Raw genomic sequence first — 14683 nt, forward strand, 5'->3', positions numbered from 1 at the left:
ACAGACAGACGCCTCGCAGAGACGCCTGGTCTTTACCTACCTTCCACTCCTTCAAGCGCTAACTTAACAGACTTTCTTACGAGAGGGAACGGCGCCGGCTACAAGGCTATGTGCTCTTGCTGGCCCATGGCTGGGAGAGCCACTCTGCAGCTCCCGGCTGGTGGGGGACGGCGGGGTCTGGGGACACCCGGAGTGGCCAGCGGGCAGACCTGCACCTACCCTTGACAGGGCCTAATGAGCCCACAGCCCCGGGGACACGCCTGGCCCTGGGTCTCGGGGTGAGAAGTGGAGAGCCCGCTCCCCCACTCCCTGTCCTGGGCCGCCCTGGAACGCACATGGCTGGGCCGAAGATGCTTTCTGGGTGACCTCGGAGGTCACGACCTTCACAATCCAGCCCAACCTGCATGGTATCTCAGGAGGGGACATATGTCAGAAGCTGGACAAGTGTGTGTGGTGTCCAGTCAGAGTTATTTGGAGGTTCCTCTGGGCCATGTGTGTGGTCCAGGGAGGCAGGGGTGACACGCAGGGTGGGCTGTGTTTGTGAGTCGCTTAAGACCGGCTGATACTCACCTGTGGGCCACCTCTACCGGCTGCTCGGTGGCCCCAGGCCCCAGGCCACCCTCACTGACCTCCACCTGATCACCACCTCAGAGCCATCTGGGGCTCCGCGGGAGGGGGGAGGCGGGAGGGGGAGGCTGGCAGGGGAACCGGGTCTCCACAGCCCCTGCCCCTAGAGAAACCCTGGCCCAAGTCTACAACACCCTCGAGGGACCCGAGACCAAGTGCACACATGGGGAGTGAGGGCACCGCGAGGCAGATGCTTCTAGAACCGCGTCTGGTGGCTGAGGGAGCAGGGGAAGTGCAAGAGGCCACAGCGGCAGGGGCTATGCCAGCAGAGCTGAGGGGGGAATGGCAGTGGGGACAATAGGGCCACCATGTGGCCCAGAGACAGCAACCTAGTCACAGGTGGCTATGACAACGGGCCAGGCAGGCACAGCAAACTGCTTTAGGGACCAGGGACCTGTATCAGGGTCCCCCCAAACGGATATGGCTCTGAGCAACTGGGCCACTGGGGACCCTGTCTTGAGGCTTCTAGAGCCATGTCTCTTTCAGGGTAAGAGCTGAGGGGGACCTGACAGAGGCTGTCATGCTATCTCCTCGGGTGATGGTCTTGGGGCCCTGTAGGGACTTTCTGAGGACTGACTGATTCCACGTCCGGGAAAAGTCAGATCAGAAGGAACCAGTGGCTGAGTGGCCATTCTGTGCTGGTCTCATCCTCACGGGGAGACCCACCCTGCTGTGGGGAAACTGAGGCACGGCAGGCAGACACGGCCAAGGCTGAGGCAGGCCAGGCGGGAGGCACCCCCACCCCCGCCCAGGGGCTCAGGCCAGGTCAGTGGCCATTGCGCTTCCCCCTCCCCAAGGACAAGGTGCCAAGAGACACGTACTGGCCTGCAGCGTGCGCTGGCGCACGACCGCGGTGAAGGCGCCCAGGCCCTGCGGCGAGCGCGCCGCCAGCCGGAATGCATACTCCGTGTTGGGCTTGAGGTCCTCCACCACAAAGGCCGTGGTTGGGTCGAAGGTGCGCCCCACCTGAGAACAGATGGGTGGGAGTGGGTGGGGGACTCAGGGGCAGAGGGGCAGAGAGAGGCAGAGATCCGCGAGAAGTGAGGAACCGGCGCTGACCAGAGGTCATGGAGGCCAGCGCGGCTCACCCAACCCAGCTGTCGTCTCCCGCCCAGCCAGCCCGGGTACCTCTCGGCCTCGGTCGCCCTCCCGGAAGAGCAGTTCATACTTAATGACACTCTCCTGCCTCGGCGCGCTCCACGAGAGCCCAATGCTAGTCTCAGACTTGGCCTCTGCCCGTAGGTTCATGGGCTGGCCAGGCACTGAGGGAGAAGCACACAGGAGGGAGGACAAGGCGGGGGAAGGTCAGTCTCTCACATGGGCTCCCTGACTCCCAGCAAGGAGGGGCAGGGTTCAGGATGGGCGTCCCTTTCTAATCACTGCCAGGAAAAGAAAACAGAAACTGCCTGGGGCTGGGCATTTATTCCCATCAATTCTTTTATTTTGACAGTGTCTCTCCATGTAGCCCAGGCTGGCCTCAAACTCCTACAGATCTGCCTGCCTCTGCCCCGCCCCCTGCGGTGGGGTTAGGGGTGTGCACCACTTATGTCTAGGAGTGGACGCTGCAATGGCAGTGTGTGGGACCCGCTCCCCAGACCTCACCTCCCTGCTGCGTCTTGACCTGGATGGGGTCTGACAGCGGCCCGTCGCCCACCGAGGTGAAGGCCAGCACGCGCACAGTGTAGGTCTCGTCCTCCAGCAGGCTGCCCACAGTGGTCAGCAGGCTGTCATCCACATTGTGTTTCTGCCAGTTGCCCACCGGGTGCTCAGGTTCCATGGTATAGTAGACGCGGTAGCCTCGGATCAGGCCGTTGGGCTCCACCGGCTCCTCCCACTGCACTATCATGGTGGTCGCACTGAGCATGCGTGCTTGAACGTTCCTGGGAGCACTGGCCGGTGCCTGCTCGCCCGTGCGGGTCACCACTGACTCGCTGGGTGGACCCTGGCCGATGGAGTTAACAGCCGACACCCAGATCTCATACTCGGAATTGGGGCTCAGGCCCCCGATGCTATAGCGTGTGGTGGTGATGTCCTCTTTGATCTGATACGGCCCATCCTGGCTTTTGGACTTATACTCAATCACGTAGTAGGACACTGGATCGGGGTTGCCTGAGTCCCATGTGACGGTGATACTGGTGGCGGTGTTCTCCGTCACCACGGGAGTCCCAGGGGCTTTGGGGAGAGCTGCAGGAGGGAGGCACAGTGACTTGAGTGTACCCCCACACACCCCAGCTTCATCAGCAAGCACCCACCGACCTCAGGTCGGCACTCGCACTGCTAATGGCTGACGGTCACACCGCCATGCCAGACAGGAGGGAACACAGCAGAAGTTAACAAAATTACAAGGCATCAGGTAGACCAGGCTAGCCTCGACCTCACTATGTAGACAAGGATAACAGGCACAGGCCACCAGGCCAGTGTTTGTAGGTGGGTTAGAGCTCACCTGTCATCTCAGGTCTTGAGAAGCTGAGGCAGGAGGACGTCAATTCCAGGCCAGCCTGGGCTACACAGTAAGGCCCTGTCCTGCTCCAGTCTGCAAAAGCAGAAGACGTTTATAAAGCAGCATTGTCTCCTGTTAGAAGCTGATTGTGCGCCCGGCCCATCTCTCTGCACACAGGGCTTCCTGAGTCCCACTCCACGCTTGCTCTTCCTCACCCCTGCAACACTAAAGCCCCCGGCAGATGTGGTCCCTCCTCCTCTTCCTTGCTGTGGGTCACATGACATCTAGACTTCTGCCATCTCCACCTGTTTTGCCATTAGCCAGGGCTTTATACCCAACCCTTAGACCTCACGCACCACCAGGCTGGCGGTTACGTATTTAACCTTCAGCACGCCAATGTGCCGCGGCGACTGAGGCTCACTACTCGTCCAGTGTTGGGATCCAGCTTTCCCATACAGCCTCAATGTTGTCAGGGACGAGACGGAAGTGAGCGTGAGGTCACCTCAAAACACTCGTCTAAGTAAGTGGAGATCAGGGCTCAACCTGGCCTGGGATTCTCACTGAGAACTCAAGCCATGGGGGTCTTTAGTCCCAACATAGGCTGCCCTCATCCCAGGGTTGGAATCGTCTGTTTAACTCTTCCCACCAAACTGACCCCATTCCTGGACCTGACCCTGCTTGCTGTGTAGCCCAGGTTAGCCTCAAGCATCTGATCCTCCTGCTTCAGCTCCAAAGTCCTGAGATCACCCTAGCGCCTGTCTCACACCCTTTAGCCAGGTACAGCTACTGCTTCTCAGCCCCACGAACGTGGGTGCCACATCCACCCCGCCCCACTGCGGTCCTGACTTACACTTCACAGTGATCTGAGCCACAGCCTCAATCACACCAAGGCTGGACATGGCCACACACGTGTAGTTGGCTGAGTCCTTAACATCAGTGAGTTCTAGAACATTCCGACCCACGGGCATGTCATCCTCGGGCGTCAGGTCTTCGGCCCCCTGCATCCACTTCACGTAGGGCATGGGTGAGCCCACGGCCACACAAGTGATATTCACGTTCCCACCGGGCATAATCTCATGGCTCATGGGCAGGATGGAGAAGCGGGGGGCCACGCGGCGGACTGGGGAGGGCAGGCGGCGGTTTTGGCAGGAGAATGAGCAAAGGGCAGGATGAGGAGGAGGAAAGAGAAAAAAGGGGGAGAAGGGTAGAAAGCCATTTAAATATAAACAGGGCCATTACAGCCCCAGGTCATTCATTCCCCCAAATGAAAACAGAACAACAACAAAAAAATTAAACCAAACAAATTATAAAAACAAATTCCAACACAAAGGAAACTTCAAAGGTAGGAACTTCACAAACAATATAGATCTACCGGAGTGGGACACGAAGCGTTATCTCATAGCAACAGGGTTTCCCCGACCAGCGCGGTTGCTGATCGCAGCACGGAAGGACACACAAAAATTTATCGGCAGTTTCTCATCTTTGTGGAGAGATATGGCTTAGGGGGAGGCCCCCGCAAGGCCGCCCAAGAAGGGGCAACCACCACGGAAGGTGCCAGAGGGCTCGGGTGCCGAGGGCTGAGATTGGGGATGAGGCTTGCCACCCTCCTGGGAAATGAGGACAGAACCTGATCATAAGGAGGTGAAAGGACCAGGGAACTCCATGGCCTCCAGATCCGATCCCCCAAGGGAAAGATGAGAAAAATGCTAATGAAATTTTTGTGGTTTTGGGGTGTTAGAAACCCTCCTAGAGCTTGAAGCTTCTGTCGGATTGGACACGTTTCCATCAAGAGATGCAGCTCTCAAAAGTCACAAACATCATGCAGAAGGGAGAGAAAGAGAGAGAGAAAGAGAGAAAGGGGGGGGGAGGCACGGGGTAGGGAGAGAGACTGATGGAAGGGAAGTGTGGGTCTCAGGATGGTGGGGGAGAGCAGAGATGAGGAGAGAGAGAGAGAGAGAGAGAGAGAGAGAGAGAGAGAGAGAGAGAGAGAGAGAGAGAGGGAGATGGGACAGTGGAGGGACCACTTCAGTGCTGCATGGTACTCTAGCCGATGGGGCGCAATGAGACGCAATTGCCACATCAGCCCTGGCACAACCATAAATGGGAGAGTTAAGGACGACTCATAGTTGAGAATTCTTAACAATAAGGAGCCGATGAGCTGGAGCACTGGAGACAGGGGCATGTTTGCTGCGTTCCTTAGTGGGTGGGGATGGATACCACCTTCTGCAGGGGCCTCTCAGGCTTGGAAGGCAGCAGGACATTTCCAGGGCTCCGTTTTCGGAAGCTGGGTGGGTACTGAGGTGGGCGTGGGGCATTCATGGGGACCCGAGCTTCAAAGAGTAGCCTCCTCCCCGGGATGAGGCTCGTAGTGACACCCAGCCAGAGCCCAAAGAAGTCAAGGGGTGAGAAGTCAAAGGGTGGCCTTAGGTGTGTGAAGACTCTGACAGGCTGAACCTCAACCTAGGAAGACACGTGAAGGCCGTCGCCACGCCTCTGCCACATGGTTCTGGGGTACAGCCTCAATGAGGGCACTTACCACTAACTGCTGTTAAAGGCTACTCTGCTCTGCCTGTGTGTGGGGAACCTGTGCCATTCCTGCCAGCCTGGGCCTTTAGGCAGACACCCCAGGTGGAAGTCAAAGGAGGCGGGGACAGGGGCCACTAAGATGGGAGTGAACTTCTGCAGGCTGGAGCCCTTCGGAAAACGTAGCCCCACAAAAAGTCCAGAGTCATGGAGGACATGGGATGGAGGGAAGGGGTAGGGAAGACATGGGGCATGCAGGCTGGAGGTGAGGGGTGGGACAGGGATGGGGGGCCACAGTTCCGACAGGGCTGGGTGGAGGGTGAGGAGCAGGGGTGGCGGCACCGGGTCCAGCTGGCCACCTGCTGCCAGCATCCACAGCGAGGCTCAGGGTGGGAGATGCTTAGGCTGCGTTGTCATGGAAACAGAATGAGTGGGAATGAGTGTGGAGAGGCTAATTAATCCAGGACAGAAAACGGCATTTGACGTCCAAACCAAAACTAGGAGGGGTGGGGGAGGCAACAAATTTCCAAAAAATAAAAAAGCAAAAACAAATATAAAGACCAAACAAAAGTGCCCTGAAAGGAATCAACACTCAAAGCAAGAAGAGAAACATGGAATATGGGTATGGGTTGAAAATCGGGGTCTGAACAGAGAAGGGCTGTGGCTGCCCCAGGGAGATGCCCGGGCCCTCCCCACCAGCAGAACACAGCATCCGGCCTCGCCACCCAGTACCCAGGGTCCTCGGCTGGGCCATGAGCCACCAGAGAAGGCTTCCTCGGGGCAGACCAACCCAGACCCAGAACCTGCTTCTCTAGATGCCCCTGAACCTCATTAGGGCACAGTACACTAGAGCCCAGAGGCAGAAGCCTTCGCCCACGGTCTAAGTCCCCTTGTGTGACCCACAGGGAGTGGGTTCTGAGGGGACAGAGCCTGGGTCTCAGCCAAGCACAGGCAGGTGGCTGCCAACATTGTTGTCCAGACCCCCAGTGACAAAAGATTTGGTCGGTTACCTATTAGTCACTCACGGCTGCCGTCTATCAGCGATTATCTATCTGCTCATCAATCCATCAAAAGCTATTGGCTGGCAAGGGCCCAGCCTCAGCCTCCTGACGGCTGGCATGGCAGGCTCGGATGTGCTACTTCACAGCTGTCCAGAGCCGGACCTTGACTGCACGTTCGTCTCATCTGACCCCAGTCTACAAGCCCAGTTTGCAGAGGAAACAGTGGGCCGGAGGTGACAACGCCAACGACAATGAGCAGTTGCCAACGTCAACGCCATCTCTGCCCGCTCTCTGCCATTTGCACATGAGCAGCAAGGACAGCTGAATGTCCCTTTCTCAGCAATGTGTGCGTCTTCTGGGGACCCAGTCTAGTGAGCCACGGGCCCCACCTGAGCCATGCTGTCACACTCAGTTCCTATGCAAACGTGTGGAAGCCCAAAGGGGCAGAGTCCAGAGCTTACAGGGCTCCGATGTCTGGTTCCAGAGGTCTTGCCCATTCCTGACCCAACCTTGGTTTATGTCGAGGGCACTGCTGCGCGGGAGGGTCCTCAGCTTCCAGGACACAGAGGCCATACACGACCTGAATAGTAACTGTCTATCCAGGGCTGCGACTGTGGCCACTAAATGCTGGTTAGGACCACGAGTCATTTTAATGCTCATCATCCCTGATGCGGGCAGCCACCATCAGCTGAATGGCCAGTAGCTATCAGTTAAATGGCCAGCCCCTATAGGTTAAATGGCCAATTGCTATAGGGCAAATGGCCAGCCACTGGGAGTGAAACAACAGCTCCAGTCATGACATGGATGTCAAGCAGCTGTGCTGCCCACTGGCCTCTCGGCCCCTTGGTTTCTATGTCCTTCAGGAAGTGGGTTGGTTTGCCAGAGTCTGCAAGGGAGGGTGCCATAGGCAGGAAGTGGCTCTCACCCCCTCTGTACCCTCCAAGCCAGAGGGGGTGGCGGCTGGCCGATGCTGTGTTTTGCACCCTTGTTATGAGTGGTCACCCCCCGCTTTGTTCCTCCACCCCTTGGCTGCAGGCCTGAGGTGCACATTAGGAAATAAAGTGGGCACTGAGCCCATGGGACGGACAGGCCCCGCGGGACCCCCGCCCCAAATTACCGACCTGAAAGGAGGGTCCAGGCGGGTTATAAGGGGCAACACCAGCCTTGGTCCTCAGCACGCTCCAGCTGGCTCTGGTCCCCAGCGCTTCTGGTCACCGAGTAGCCGGGAGGGTCCCAGCAGGGGAAACCCGTGTGGGTGAGTGGGGTCAGGAGGGTTGGGTGGCAGGGGTGAGGGATGGTGGTGGCAGGTCAGGAGGGGATGGTCGCTTCAAACCCCGATTCACATGGCAAAAAAAAAAAAAAAAATCAAACCAACTGAAAAACCATCAAAGCAACCAGGAGACAGCCTCTCCCTCCTAGAGAGGCAGAAACCAAAACTCAAAAGCAGGGTTTGAGGGTGAGGGATGGGTGGGCAGGGACAGGAGGGCGAGAGGGGGAAACTCAAACAGTGAGGTGATCTGGTTGAAGCGCTAGGCAGGGCCCACAGTGTTACACAGCAGCACCGAGCAAGCCGCAGGTGGGGGGGTCTGTGGGGCATTTTGGGGTGAGAGAAAACGCGGCTGGTTCTCTGAACTCCAAAATGGATGTGTGGATGGGAGCTGGGGTAGGGGTGTCAAGGACTGCAGGCCTCCAGGGAGGGGGGAGTTAAGCTTAGATTACACCTGTCACGGAAAGGAGTGGGCAGAGGCCCATCTCCCTTCGCTTCCCCTTTGTCCCCTCCCGACCCGCCTCCCTGTCTGCCACTAGCTCCACTGGCCATGATGCTGCCACCTGAAGGGCCAGAGGGCCAGAGCTCTGGCTTGGGCATTTGAGCAGTGGCTGCGGCAGGCTGTTGGTTCTATACTCCGCCACAAATCATTCTTTGGTTGTTCAATTTGGGGGGAAGGGTACCCAGTCTCGACCTCTTCGTTTCCCTCATATTTTTGCCAACTGACTCCCCCCCGCCCCCACCACTGTGGCCATGGGACATTATGGCTTCTCCCAAGGACCAGGTGTAATCTAATGTCCATCCAACCCCACCCACAGGGGACACAGATGCAGGGGTGAGGCAGGCAGCAGGCGACGTGTCAGTCAGTGCTCAGTGTTCCTGTGGGACAGCCCCTGCAGCCCCCCAGACCCCGCTGGAGTCTCCCCGCCCTGAGACCCCTCTCCCTCAGTACAGACAGGATGGTGGGGATGGTGTACCATCACCTCCCCAGGATCAAGTCAGGGGCGTAGCGTACAGGGCACAGTCAACAGACCCCACAGAAGCAGGGAGATGTGACAAGTGAGAGGGGTCCGAGGTCCCATACCTCCAGACCCTGGGTGCAGTTCACAGAAGGCCAACCTGTTTGCCCAAGCCACAGGAGTGGAGCAGGTCAACCTGCAAGGGCCTAGGCCCAGCCGTGCTCTGAAATCGTGAGGGGACCGGGCATCCTTGTCCAGCACTGAGTAGCCTGATGGCCACTGCTTCGAGTCTCTGCAGCAGGTGGGGGACACATCATTAACTGGGTGCACCATGGCTCAGTAATGCTAAGTTCCAGTGGGTGCCGTCAGACGCCACTGTTTCTGGTTAAACCGTGAACCTGTTAAAGGCTCACAGCTCTATACTGATGAGGAAAATGTGAGCAGCCTCCAATGACGCCATCTGTCTGTCTCCTGGCACGGTCTTCCATCAGGGAAACCTCAGAGAGGTGTGGAACATGAATGTGAAAACTAACATAGACTATACATATATATCAGGCTCTGGCGGCTTAGTCCCTGGGGGTCAAAGTCCGGGCAGCTCCCTCAGCAGGAACTGAGCCTGCCAGACAGGGAAGAGGGCTGGAGCCGACTGACTGACTTAGCGCCCTGCAGGCCTCGCAGGCCAGCCGCTGTTCTCCTGGTCGGTGCTTCTGTTCCAGAGACCTTGTCTCTCCAGACTCCCTTTTCTGCCTCTTGGGCCCCAGGACTTCCTCAGAGAAAGTCACAAGGGGGAAAATGATATCACTGGCCCGGAGGAGATACCTGCCCCCAGTGGATAGGGCTCAGGAAAACACCAGTAAAGACCATAGGGTCCAGGGCTTGGGATTCGCTTCTGCACTGTGGAGCTGAGTCAGCCCCCACAGGCCACGGTTCCCACAAACTGTCACACATGGGAGACCACCCGACCGCCTACGGCCGGAGTCCCTTCCTCCCAACCTTCCAACTCCTGTGAGCACCTGGGTCTTCTCCACATGACACCATTGGCTCTTAGAGCCGGAAAGCAATCAGGAACCCTAAGAAGTCACATGAGCAGTCAGGGTCACACATGTGGACATCAGCACCTGCCTTGGGCTAGGCGGCACTGCCCTCCAACCCAGGTGGGTCCTTAGGGGTCCCTGTCACCCAGGTACAGAGTACCAGGACCTGCTTTGCCAGGGCTCAGGCTGAGAGGAGCAACATCATCTCTTCCCAAGGCATCTAGAGACTTTTGCTGACAGTGCTTTGGATTTAATGACCTGAAAGGCAGAGAGGAGGCTGGGGGGACAGGGTGACCTGGGGAGGGGCCTTGGCCCTCAGCTGTCCCAGGGGGGGCAAAGAGGTGGACAGTGGACTGGGCATTAAAAGGGCTTATTATTGTGGATGGGACAGACTGTGGATGTGTGGATCTCAGAACTGAGTGAGTGAGTGAGTGAGAGAGCAAGAGAGAGCTAAGAGAGAGAGGAAAAAAGAGAGTTTAGAAAGAGGAAGGGTAGACAAAGGAAGAGGGAGGAAGTGGGGGGAGAGAGAGAGAGAGAGAGAGAGAGAGAGAGAGAGAGAGAGAGAGAGAGAGCGGGGAGAGGCCACGCCCCAAATGACCATGGTTTTCTAGGGAATCCCACAGCCCTGATGCTCGGGCGATCAGAAAGTGACCACGCCATGGGACAATACCCGTGGGACAACACAGCCGTGGTCGCCCTCAGAGCCAGGAGAAAGGAGCAGTGGCTAACGCAGCCTGGGAGGCAGAGGCGCACATGCCGCAGACCAGCTCACTGACCAGGTATTCTCCCAAAGTCTGTCACATCACCCCCTCTCCCCGCCCTACCAATGGGCAGTTCTAGACGAGCCCAGCCAGCACGCATGAAGCCACCGCCGGCTGTCACTCGGCACTTTCTGCCAAGTGCTCGAGACTCTGGCACCCACTCTCTCGCAGGTTAGCCGATACTGAGTGGGAACCCAGGCACTGGCAGTCCCCACCTCGCTGCATTCTTTGGGAGGGCAGAATGTTAAATGCGCTGAGGCAGGAGGATGGGAGATGCCCTTGTGATTCCCTCCTGCCAGTCACCACCTAGGAACCAGTTAACCCGAGTGCCTAAGTGGTCACTTTCCGTCAAAGCATCCCAGCTGTGGGACCCTTCTGCCCTCTGGGTGACAGCTGGGACAGGAACACTGGCTTTGAACTCACAATGCATTTGGTAACAACCACAACAGCTCAGGCCAAGAAAACCAAAACCAAACAGCACAAAACAAGACAGAACCAAAGACACTGCTTTGGGGAGAAGGGCGTCTGGTGAGGGGAGACAGAGCGGGAGGGGGGCAATCAATCCCCCCCAAAAAAACTAACAAAAAAAAGTTTAAAAAATAAGAAAAAGAAAGAAACCAAGAAAACAAACAAACAGAAGACAGACACTCCAACAGAAGGTCGGGGATCCACCAAAGTGACAGGAGTGGCATGCAGAGAATTTTTTTACATTCTCCCAGCATGCATCAGGCCCAAGTTACCATGACGACGAGTGCAAAAAAAACTTAGCAACAACATTACCAAGGGATGCAGAGGCGACCACAATGCAAGCATCGCGTGTGCCGGCCGCGCCGGCGGCTGACATTACGTCTGTGTGTTTTTCTGGGTTGTTTGCTTTAGGCTTGGTACCTCATTCCACTTTATGTCTGTTTTGCTATTAATTTCCGTGTGCGTGTGTGCGTGTGTCTGCACAGCGTCTGCGTGTGTTTCTTGCGTGTGAGCACGTGTCAGCTGTTAATATATTTCTTTCAGAATGTAAAAATGTGGGTAAAGAAAGTAAAAAAGAAAAAAACCACACCAACCTTCTCGAAGCTCTGAGGGATGTAAAGGGGATTTGATGCGCACAATGACATGGGGAGAAGAGAAAAAATAGGGGAGATACAGAGAGTAAAAAGAGGACTTCCCACGGCTAAAGCTGCAATCGTTTGCTTTTTTTCTTTAAACCAAAAAAATAAAAAAAATTAAAATCGAAAAAGAAAAAAGAACATAAAGCTCCCTGTCTTGGCTCAGCCAAGCACAGCCAGCCACCCTGACTCGCTCCCGGACCCTCACCTGCCCCCAGGGAGGGGCTCGGTGGGAACACACAGGGCCCTCCTCCCTCCTCACACCCTCAGCTAAGGGCTCCTCCCTCCCCACTCCACCCCTGCTGGCCCCTCTCTCCTGCACCCTACCAGACTCACAACCCCCATCCCCAGTGTCTACAAAGACACGCAAGTTAGATGAAGGCCGGTCGCTGGAGTCCTGCGTGGACCGCAACTCACCCGGGTGCCATGGTGGTGGAAGATCAGACTGGCCCCCCTCCCACCCACTCCCACCCTCCCTCCACACGGCCTCCTGCTTGGAGCCAAGATGGAAAACCCACAGCCAGGACCCAAAGGAGTTGACTAGGGGCCGAGGAAGGCAAGGGCTGGAGGGAGAGGGGCAGCCTGCCGGCCTCCCTGGGTGGAGGGGATGAAGGCCAGGGGCGCTGCAGGGAAACTGAGGCTGGGGGAGGAAGGTGAGCAGGTCAACTGATACAAGCAGACGGGAGTCCCCGGTTCGCCCGTGGGACGTGGAGGAGAGTGCATCACACCAAGGGTCCCGTAGGAAGCCTCCTGGGGGTGGAGGTATGGGGATGCAGCCGGCCAAGGCCCCAGGCTTCCAGCCACAACTGAGCGAGCCTGGGATTCTGAAACCTACATAGGGTTTCCAAGGGCCAGGTGGCATGTCTCGCCACCAAGCCACAAGCACAGGAGTGAGCCGTAGCCCTGGCCTCCCACAGCCTGGATATAGTCCTTATAGAGCGAGCATTGGGTTCTGGGATGCCAGTGGGAGGACAGCTCGGGAACCCCATTCCCCACAGTTTTTGCTAGAGGACACTGGACGGGGCAGGGAAGCAGGGAGCCACGAGGCCACAGGTTCAGAGAAGCAAAGCCAGCAGGACACAGGAGGCACACACACCACACAAGCCAACTTGGGGGGTGGGAACGTGGCGGGGAGGGGCAGTGGCCCTCAGGCTCCCCCAGCCCTGTAGGCCCGAGATTGGCCTCCCAGCCCCACACTGCTCCCACCCACCCTGCCATCAGTGTGACCCCCAGAGGCCCACAGTACTGTGATTGTCATTCAAATGACCCCATGAGGTCAGGGCCTTCCTGCTCGGGTCGGCACAAGACAGGGGAGCCAGGAGGCCATGAGCCCAGGGTGGGATGGGACAGGGTGGGACGGTGGGTCCCTGCCTCTGCCTGGCGGAGTTCCCTACCTCGCACGTAGAGGTTGGCGGGTGATGAGTAGCGTACACCGGCGCTGTTGGTGGCCACGCACTCATACTTGCCCTGGTCAGTCTCCTCGCTGCTCTCGATCTGCAGGGCACCTGTGGGGACAGGGGATGGGACCTCAGCCGTGATGGCCAGCATCAGATGGGGACGGGCCTGAGGAGCACCCCCACTACCACATCCGCATTTCCCACTGAAATCGCTCCACGGGGCACAGCATCACCAAGTGCCACTCCCAGGGCATGGAGAGGAGGCAGAGGCCACTGCAGCCTCCTGTGGACCAACAGACCATCCCAGACCTGCAGGTGGTGGCAGTGAGCCCAGGCCCTCCCCCAACCCCAGGGCAGCTGCCAGTCAGTGGAAAGGGACAGTCCTCTTCCTTCGGCGGAGGCTGACAGTCACTGGGTGAAGAACCTCTGGGGCCAGAAGCACAGTGACTTGGGTCAAGTCTCAAGTCTGAAGCCCAGGGCAGAGCGTAGGGACCTTAATAAGGCCCTACACCTCGGTCTCACTCCAGGTCCTGCGGCCCAGGGTGGCCTCTGAGCTGGTGGCGCATGCCCAAGGCAGAAGACCAGTCTGGGCTAAGGAGACCTCGTCCCAAAATCCAACAAAATCCAAAACTCAAACACGGAGGAATCACTCACACCCACAGCGCCCTGAAGGAGGCCACGGTGCCCCCACGGACATTTCAAACAAGCTAAAGCCGGGTATTGGGTATCCCGCTCACAGAGAAGCCAGGAACACTTGAAATCTCAGCCTCAGTGAACAACTCAGCGTTTACAAATTAAAAACAAAGTGTGGTGGAGGCAGCCATGCCTGTCACCAAAGGCCTGCCTCAGATGCCTTATTTACAGCAGAGCAAAGGCGAGGGAGCCTGGCTCAGTATGCTAGATTACAGGCCTGCATCCAGGGAGTCTGGCTCAGTATGCCAGATTACAGGCCTGCATCCCGGCTCCTACAGAGCTTGACTGAGTGACAGCCATGTGAAAACCGTGGGTTCCTAAGCCCGGCTGCTCCAGACTTCCTGTTCATGATCTTTGGTTCTGCTCTTGGTACTCCAGTAGTGACAGGACCCAGAAGCCCCCATGTCCCCTCTCTGAGGTGGATGGCCACCATAGAAAGCTTCCTACTGACTTCAAGGCTACTGCAGAGACGAGAGAGGGGAGGAAACCTGTTTGAGGTAGCACAGCAGGCCAGCACTGGGCCCCGGGAAAGTGGGGTATCAGACTCGCCCTTGAAGAATTCCTTTCTCTACTCTCTCCCAGGCTGAACGCCCTAAATCTCAGAAGGGCTTTTGCAGTTATGGTAGATGGCTTTGAGAGTGACGGCTCAGCAGGGGTTCCGGGGGCCCAGGAGGCAGTGCCTGCCCCCGCAGCTGGACAGCTACACGGTTCCCTGCAGCCACACTTTGCCCAAGCCACAGAGAGACACAAACACCAGAGGGATGGGGGCATGGCGGGTAGGAAGCTAGTGAGAGCTGAGGGTAGGCTGGTGAGGGGTGGACCTCTTACCTCGGATGGGGGTGCTTTCTGTAAGGGAAACAGAGAGACACAGGTGAATG

At 57.5% G+C, this 14683-nt stretch overlaps 1 protein-coding gene across 11 annotated transcripts in view; it reads right to left on the minus strand.

The window, feature by feature from the left end:
• Nucleotides 1-14683, minus strand: part of Ptprs (protein tyrosine phosphatase receptor type S) — a 58855-nt gene that overhangs the window by 17717 nt on the left and 26455 nt on the right. For 9 of the 11 annotated variants that reach the window (XM_050125230.1, XM_050125229.1, XM_050125225.1 and 6 more), the window contains exons 6-10: nucleotides 13110-13220; nucleotides 3918-4187; nucleotides 2230-2811; nucleotides 1756-1889; nucleotides 1449-1593 (exon numbers count right to left, since the gene is read on the minus strand). In XM_050125230.1, coding sequence (XP_049981187.1) covers nucleotides 1449-1593; nucleotides 1756-1889; nucleotides 2230-2811; nucleotides 3918-4187; nucleotides 13110-13220 — 1242 coding nt within the window. Of the gene's footprint in view, nucleotides 1-1448; nucleotides 1594-1755; nucleotides 1890-2229; nucleotides 2812-3917; nucleotides 4188-7712; nucleotides 8726-13109; nucleotides 13221-14683 lie in introns of those variants that run through there. The other 2 variants (XM_050125227.1, XM_050125226.1) reach the window with 2 other exon arrangements.

The sequence above is a fragment of the Alexandromys fortis genome, unplaced genomic scaffold (genome assembly GCF_014885135.2).
Source record: "Alexandromys fortis isolate MF-2015 unplaced genomic scaffold, M_Fortis_MF-2015_v1.1 scaffold_243, whole genome shotgun sequence".
Taxonomy (NCBI): domain Eukaryota; kingdom Metazoa; phylum Chordata; class Mammalia; order Rodentia; family Cricetidae; genus Alexandromys; species Alexandromys fortis.